General features: G+C 43.3%; 1 protein-coding gene across 4 annotated transcripts in view; it reads right to left on the bottom strand.

Annotated features, from left to right (window-relative positions):
- Window positions 1-121: 121 nt before the first annotated feature.
- The window catches only part of LOC133529263 (SANT and BTB domain regulator of class switch recombination), a 13,831-nt gene continuing 5,513 nt past the window's right edge, over window positions 122-8,439 (bottom strand). For 2 of the 4 annotated variants that reach the window (XM_061866952.1, XM_061866951.1), the window contains 8 exons: window positions 7,556-7,697; window positions 6,982-7,113; window positions 6,551-6,698; window positions 5,693-5,824; window positions 3,968-4,080; window positions 1,905-2,047; window positions 1,223-1,383; window positions 122-257 (listed from right to left, as the gene is read on the bottom strand). In XM_061866952.1, the coding sequence (XP_061722936.1) occupies window positions 154-257; window positions 1,223-1,383; window positions 1,905-2,047; window positions 3,968-4,080; window positions 5,693-5,824; window positions 6,551-6,698; window positions 6,982-7,113; window positions 7,556-7,697 (1,075 nt within the window). In that variant the 3' untranslated portion in view covers window positions 122-153. Of the gene's footprint in view, window positions 258-1,222; window positions 1,384-1,904; window positions 2,048-2,704; window positions 2,771-3,967; window positions 4,081-5,692; window positions 5,825-6,550; window positions 6,699-6,981; window positions 7,114-7,555; window positions 7,698-8,439 lie in introns of those variants that run through there. The other 2 variants (XM_061866953.1, XM_061866954.1) reach the window with 2 other exon arrangements.

The following is an 8,439-nucleotide window of genomic DNA, read 5'->3' as shown; positions in this document are numbered from 1 at the left end:
AGTTTTAATCATGTGGCGAAAGATGGCAGTAGATTTACTGTGGCTACAATATTTTCTTCGACAACCCACCATTTCAAATTGTCTTTGCTTGTTTACACCACACATCCACAAGTAGAAATGAAAGGCGTGCATGTAGTGTGAGCAGTGTATTGTTCACTTGTACCGCGGCGGCGCTCGCGCCCGCGCCGACGTGGCGGGCCGCGCGCGCGCGCCGTGCCGCTCGCGCCACTCCGCCTCCAGGCGCGCGTACACACCGCCTGAAATACGAACAGGTAAATAAAATCCTTGGAAATCAAAAGGATATAAATTATATTTCTATTTTGATAGCCCAGACGGTGCAAGTGTCAATTTAAAATAAGCCATGCACCGTCTGGGCTATCAAAATCGCTGCCAACTTATCTTGGTTTGCTCTAATTACCCTATGACTCCGGCCAAGGGAGCGAAACTGATCCTTTCGGGTATTCTCGGCTCCGTGGGACTCAGCATTGCTCCGAGCAATAATTAGGGTTGGCACAACTTGACGTTGCATGCATAACCACAGATAAGATAATAACTCGAATTTTAACAAGCCTAAATATACGAAAGGGATAGTGCTATAGATTGAAAAGGGACAGCATGATTCGTCCTTGAATCGCTGTCTAACTTCGATTTTGTAGAAAGTTTCTTTTCTGTACGGTAGTACTATTACTTATTCTGGGCTCCAACGGCGCAAGCATTTTTTTTTTAAGTTATGAGCGGCCATACTTAAATGTGCCAAATGTTAAAATACGGTTCTGCATATTGGTTATAACAATTCTGATGCTTGGCAGTTGGCGTTGTGCAGTGCCGTAGCGTGAACTAATCTTGCCGTGGGCGAAGTCGCATCTGCGAGGCCCTTTTTTTTCAATGTGTATTCCCAAGGGTTGGCTTCCGCGAGGCCGTGGGGAAGGCCTAATTCGCCCACGCCTAGCTACACCACGCGTTGTGTTCCTCGACGAGTGAGTGCTAATGCCGTCCAGCGCGCTCTTCAAAGCACCAATGCTTATTTCAGTTGTGACACTTTAGACATATCCTGGCTATGGCATTAGGTATATATACCTACACTTTCATCTCTTGCGTTTCATTCCGACGAGCGAGTGATAAAGATAGATATTACGTACCTGACGCGAGGTGACCTTGAAATCGATGTCCATTTTGGTTGTAACTGTTCTCAGTTACCTGTCATTGTGTGTTGTGTACCAACCTGGCGGCGCTTTAGGTTTCCCCGGCGTGGTATTGCCCCGCCGAGCTAGTGCAGTGCGCATTTGTCTTCCAGCGCGTTCTTCAAACCGCCGCTGCCCGTCTTGGTTGCTTCGCGCTGAGAGTGATGTCACCCACTGTCGTCCTATCACCCGGGTGCGGCGACTGCAGGGAAGATTATTAAATATTTTAACAGATAGGTTTGGTTCACTGTCTGCAGTACTGTTTCCTGCAACGAACTAAAATTTAATAACTATAGAAGTCTGACAAAAACCTAGTTTGTACTACGTTAGTAATTTAGTCGAGTGACGAGCATTACGTGTCTGAACACAAAAAAAATAGTTGAGTAGATTAGTCAGTAATGATTCTATCCATTTTATTCATACGATAATATTCACCTGTAACTCGGTCGCCTGTAGAGCGAACGAGTTTTGGTCAGTTGATCGAATTTAGTTACCTAATTAAAATTACTCGCCACTTGACCAATTATTAACGTAGTCCAAACTAGACTTAAGAGCTTAAAATGACTCCTTAGAAATTGCCGCGAGCGACTCAATTTAACTGTAGGTACCTCGAGCATGTTGATAACATCACATATAGTAATTGACGTGCGGCGCGCTATTAAGTTGAGTTATTCTAATAGGTAGATGTCATGTGTATAGGGTAAACATGATGTCATTAGTCACCTGACTCTTGGCGGGGGCTGGTGCTGCCTCCGTGGACTCCTGGGAGCGTCTTCATCACTCCGCCCGGAGCTTTGTTCACTCTCGTCTGAAGAGGAGGAGCTCTCTTCGCAGCCGGGGGAGTCGCCGCTGCCGGGGGTGCCTTTCTTTGTGTAAAGCATTTATTAATTTTTATTGTTAACGTGGAGCTGGTAAATGCAGATTAAGTAATTTTAACCTAGTTTTTGCAGCGACAAAGTGGGAAAGCATCACTACAATAAACGTCATCATTTTTTAGTAAGTGTCAGTAATTTGAGGTGGTAGCGTGGCATTACGCTTGCTAAGTTAATGAAGAGCTACCGTTATTTAGAAAGTAGGATTTTCTTATATAAGCAAAATCATGAAATAATCTAATAACTACATTAACTAGTTTAACTACCCTGAGTGGTGGTGGATTATCAAAATAAATTTGTTAAATATCAAAAAGTGGCGCCATCTAATAGATCAAAGGTAAGGCCACAACCTTTAGCCTATGCCCGGTAAGACGGCACCACTTTTTGATATTTAACAAATTTAACACATATCCGTGAAAGAATAAGGATCAAAGTCAAATGGCGTTCTAAAAGTTTTAATCATGTGTCGAAAGATGGCAGTAAATTTACTGTGGCTACAAAATTTTCTTTGAAAATCCACCTCTATTTCAGTAGTCTAAAATAGGTACTGTGATTTCCTTTGCAGTGAAGATAAACTCATTTACCCAATAGTGTTCTACTGCAGGATGTATAATATAAAGTACATACTGGATAGGTAAATACGTACTAAGAGGGTGATGACTAATTATTATCAATGATATTACCTAGAAAAGATTTTGGCAGAACTTGTTGCTCAACCTGCTAAATACATTAATAACACTAAATACGTGGTAAAATTAGGTACTTAAATAATTCAATAACTAAAATAAAAATAGGTCTTTGTTCAGCCGAGAGAGACAGTAACACTATAGTAACATGTCATCGACCACGACCACACTATTAACTGATAATTCGTAATTATTATTTATTGTATAAGACATATTGTCACTGAATCATGTATGACAATGTATGACATTGCTAGGAAATAAGAAGTAAGCATAGAGTGCACAGCAATTCATACATCAGTTTTGGTACCAAAACGCTTATTAATCTTATTTTCGTAGTCGACTTCTAGCGTCGAGTAGCGGAATTATCAGTACTGCTACTTGACAATAGATGTCGCGACGAACGAAAAGTCAATTTTCAGCTAATTTATAACCGGTACTCTAAATTCAACTCCTGCTTGTCATCTGCTTGTAATATTAGTTGTAAATTGATGAGAAATACAATTTTCGTCTCTCCCGACACCCGATACATAATAGAGTCAAGTAGCAGTACTGATAATTCCGCTACTCGATGCTAGAAGTCGACTCCGAAAATAATAAGCGTTTTAGTATTGGAACCAAAACTGAGGGCCTACCGCGAACCACGTTCGACATGTTGCCTCCCTGTCACGCTTATGTACGAATTTACAAGTGCGACAGAGAGGCAACACGTCGAACGTGGTTCGCGGTAGGCCCTCTGATGTATGGAGGGAGCACTCTATGCTTACTTCTTGTTTCTCTATGGCAAAGGCAACCGATAGAACCTTTGACGTAAATTATTTAATACTTGAATAAAAGGCAACCGATATTGTTGTCATGCGGCGAATGACTTCAGTTTGTGCACCATAAATATAAGTCTCTCATTTTAGCGTTCATATACCGGTTGCAACTTGCAACCCTCTCGGCTTTAAAGCCATTAAAGACGGCCAGACCGGACCGCGGCCTTGGTCCGGTCCGCCGCAGGTTCGATCGTGTGTTAGGTGGTCCGCCGACGCCGTATGTCCGTTAAGAACGCAGCTATAAGTGAGAGCGAAAAAGGTCGCGATCCGATAGGCCCGTCTGTAATAGCTTTTATACCTAGTCGACAGCAAAAGCAGTTTCTTCACTTTTACAATAGACTAGATATTTAAACATATATTTAAAATTGCTTAGCATCTGTGGCACCAGTACCAACACAACACTCCAATCTTACCTTCCTCGGCGTCTCATCCTTCGGCCTCTTCTTGTCCGTGACAGCAGCGGGTGCAGCGACCGACGACGACGACGCGCGCGCCGCCAGCGCCGGCGAGCCCGGCCGGGCTGACGCTAATGTGCAGACAGTTAGCTGACCATTCGTACTTATTGAACAAGCAAGGGTGCAGACTGAGTGGACGCTAGAGCGGCGCGGACAGCGGAGCGTTCAGCGCGGCATTCAGCCATACTGATACATATTATAAATGTGAGAAGAACTATGTTGGTCTGTACAGTCAGACCAAAATAAGCTGGCAGCGATTTTGACAGCCGAGACAGTGCAAGTGTTAATTTAAACGTCAAACTTCTATGAAATTATGACGTTTACTTAACTCTTGCACAGGCTGGGCTATTAAAATCGCTGCCAAACTAGCGTGGTCTGACTCCTCTTCACGCTTTGACTGTGGCATAATGGATATGGTTTAAAGTCCTGAGAAAGGATATAGGATAGTTTTTATCCCGGTAAGTACGCCAAAAGGGGGTGAACTTTATTATGGAAGTGGTTTATTTGAATATCAATTCTACGCAGACGAAATCGTAGTAAGAAGCCAGTGTTAAATAAGTGCAAAGGTCCCTTCCAAATCCCTTGGACGCTCGACGCCCCGCTGAACGCGACGCTGGACGCTCTGAAGCCGTGCACTAAGGGCCAGTAACACCAACTCCAATGGACGCACTGGTCAACGTTATTCAATAGCGAAAATTACAGAATAATTTAACGTTTAGATAACAGTGACTGTTTGGTGTGACCGTCCCTAAGCGCTACGAATGCTCAGTTAAAGGTGTTTGTACAGAACCTTACAGAAGTACAGGTTTTAGAGGATTTTTACCGAGTGGTAACGAGCGTCTTTAAGATAATATTTCTCATTTTCAACCTTTTACTCGCTTCGCTTACTCAGATTTTATAGGTATACTTCAAAGCAACGAGTTTGCTCACCCGTTTTGCGCGCGGAAGATTGAACATAATATGTAATCAGAATACATTATTACAACTCGGTATCTTCACTCTATTATTGTGTATGTACATCAATGTCTATCGCCAATTAAATGAAGTAACATAAGAGTAATAAAATCGCATTGATGCAAAATAAAATACATAAATATAATATTTTTATCTAGTCGGCCTGAACCAGGCCGCCTATCGCAAAAACCGAAATTCGCAAATTGCGGGAATTTTTCTCTTTTACTCTCGCTAAGACGTAATTAGAGTGACAGAGAAAGATGTCCGCAATTATCGAACTTCGATTTTCGAGGTTAACGCCCAGTGACGACCACGAGTGACGCTTCTATACCGAATATACTTACTCTTATGTTTCGTTTAGGTACTTGTATGTACAGTTAGCGTCAAAAGTCGCTGTGATTTTAATTCGAACTACTTTTGTTGTTAACTATACACCAAATTATTAATGAGGGCACAATAGCATATATACAGCGGTAATTTTCCTATATAATGTCTTAAATATCTTAAGATTACGTTTCATTCACAAAATGCGCTATCAGAAACATTCGCTTTTGAAGTACCTAGTTTTTTTAAGGTTTCTTTTTTATGTTTTTGCGAAAGGAACATAACAATCTTCGAAGGATTCTTTTAAAGACCGGATTTTTTACAATGAGATTGACAATATCCCAATGTCGACCGCATTGAACACAGTGTGTGAAAAAGGGTAAGTAAGTCAGAGAAACGGCTCACGGTTAAACTTGGTGTCGCTAGTGTAGAGTTTCCCGAGGAGGCCTAATGGCGGCCGCGGTGGCGCCAACTGGATGCCCTCCCACCAGAACACCTCCTTGCATTGCAGGCGACCGGAGCTGTCCTCGGTTGTCTCTGAGGACAAGAGCATGTTTTGAGTTTCGAGCTATCTTGAGTCCGGTGTATGGTACTAGCCTGTAATGTGACTTTATTTTCCGATGTTATTCTGTACGTACAATATAACGTAGCGTAACGTAACGTAGACATGTGCGTGGCTATACGTACATGCCGTTACGTACGTCTTCGCCAAACTCTCCGGGAGCCTACCCCGAAAACCAAAATTCGTAAATTGCTGGAATCTTTCTCTTTTACTCTCATTATGAGTACTCAAGTAGTACTTAGTACATAATCATCAGAGTGATAGAGAAAAATGCCCGCAATTGACGAACTTCGATTTTTGCGGTTATAGCCCTGGTCCGATCATGTAACCTCCGAAGACATTATACACGTTAGGATATTTGCGCTGGGAACAAATAGGGGCTCATTGTGTTTGCGCGAAATGTAGTAATTCTTCTTCTCTCGTGTCGAGGTTCCCCTGAACAGTGGATGCTCAGAAAGCAGCGGTGCTGACAGCCCGGACCGTGGCATCTCTCAGGTCAGATTCAGAGCACGAGTGCGGGCACGCGGGGCAATCCAGCAGGTGCTGTATCGCAAACACATCGGATAGAGTAGCCACGAAGCAGTCCCCATTCGACCATGCTCTGTTTACAACGGCCAACCTGAGACCCTTAGCCTGTTCATAGTAGTAAATCAAGTACTACAGAGAGCATTGAAGAGAATAACTTCTTTTCAACATCTTACCCCTGGGTACGAGCCGGGTGAGACGCTCCGGGAACATTAGTTGAGGTGGCCTCATTGCGATCATCTCGCGAAACTGGCTGTAGATCTCCATCACGGCCGCGTCCGTGGGGAGACGCTCGTCTGGGACATGCTCGCGGAATTGACAACCCTGGGGAAATACAACGTAAAAGTTATGTAAATGAAATGACAACCCTGAGGATAGAAAACTTACATGACAGCATAGATAGTACCAGCAGATGATGACATTGTGTTGCCCTAAATATTCCCAGACCATGGTGCCATATTCTCTCTCTCCGAGATCATATTCTCGCCTCCATTTATATTGGCCTGAGTTGGCTATACGTCTGAACCGGGCATGACAGATAAAATACTCCCATGCAGGAATAAATCAAGCTAGCCAGGACTGTACGAAAGTAGATAGCATCTCTTACCGTGTTGCGTGTGAGACTTTCGAAGCGGTAAGCACGTTCGCCACAACATGGGTAGCGGCCGGCAGGCAACGCTGGGCGGTTGTCCACCGAGAACATATGCGGACCTTGCTCGTGGTGGGAACACCATTCCATCTGCAAACAACGTCGACTTTAAGACAGAAGATGCAAGTGTCGGATTTTAGCATCCGCAGTCCTGGGAAACCTAGGAATCTGACTACTGAGACAGGGTAGTTTTTAAGTCTAAGTATACCTCTAGATACCGTGCGTGTTGGTGGGTATGCCATCTCATGACCTGAATCGAAAGCGAAAACAATTCACGCTTCTAAGCAGGTGCTGCCCCCTACTCTTCATGCTGGCTTTATTTCGGGTCTGCCATCTAGTGGCATAAATCTAAAAATATAAACTTGCCAATGGGGCTTCTGTGCTGCCGTCTATAGTTCACGCATACTCCTGCTGATAATTACCGGCCAGAGGACTTTTGTTTCTCGGAATAATTTTAACAATAAGAACTAGGATTTTTCACGCACGGTTTAGCGTCATTTAGCGAATAATCCTATAAATAAAACGCACATACCTGGTAGTTGGGGAAGTAGCTGTCACACAGCTGACAGCGCAGGAAGTGGCAGTCTGCCCATAACCTCCAATAAACACGGCGCCAGGAACGCAGCTCTCCGTACAGCCATGTGATGTATTCGTTTAGGCTCCATGATGGGTCTCTGACAAGAAATAGATTTTATATACCTAACAAACATCACACAAAGGAACACATAACCCACAAATCATAAATGAGTACAGTTAACCCGCCTATAAAAAAAGCATAGTTATGAGAAATAAAAAATGGAAGAAGGAATGAAATATAAAATGGCGCTGATCGATACTTATACGTGGATAAAAAAGCGCTGGTGGCCTAGCAGTAAGAGCATGCGACTTTCAATCCGTAGGTCGCGGGTTCAACTTCAAACCCCGGCTCGCACTAATGAGTTTTTCGGAACTTATGTACGAAATATCATTTGATATTTACCAGTCGCTTTTCGGTGAAGGAAAACATCGTGAGGAAACCGGAGTAATCCCAACAAGGCATAGATTTACCCTCTGGGTTGGAAGTTGTCAAGCGGACCCCAGGCTCCCATGAGCCGTGGCAATGTGCCGGGACAACGCCAGGAAGAATAAAACCGGCCAAGAGCATGTCGGGCCACGCTCAGTGTAGGGTTCCGTAGTTACTCTTCCGTCACAATAAGCTAAACTGGAGCTTAAAGTATAGTAAATTGTTAACCAAGGGATGAAACAGTACCTTTCACGCGAGTTAAACAAATAGGCAAATTTGCATAATCAGTACCTAATTAAAGTCTTTTTACTATGGGAGAAACTTTTTGCGATAACTCAAAAACAGCTAAACTGATAATGTCCGCTATAGTTTTCATTTAATGTCTTTCTTAAGCTCTACTTCCACGATTTTTT

The sequence above is a fragment of the Cydia pomonella genome, chromosome 20, assembly GCF_033807575.1.
Source record: "Cydia pomonella isolate Wapato2018A chromosome 20, ilCydPomo1, whole genome shotgun sequence".
NCBI classification, from domain to species: domain Eukaryota; kingdom Metazoa; phylum Arthropoda; class Insecta; order Lepidoptera; family Tortricidae; genus Cydia; species Cydia pomonella.
This window is presented reverse-complemented; position numbering and strand designations above follow the sequence as displayed.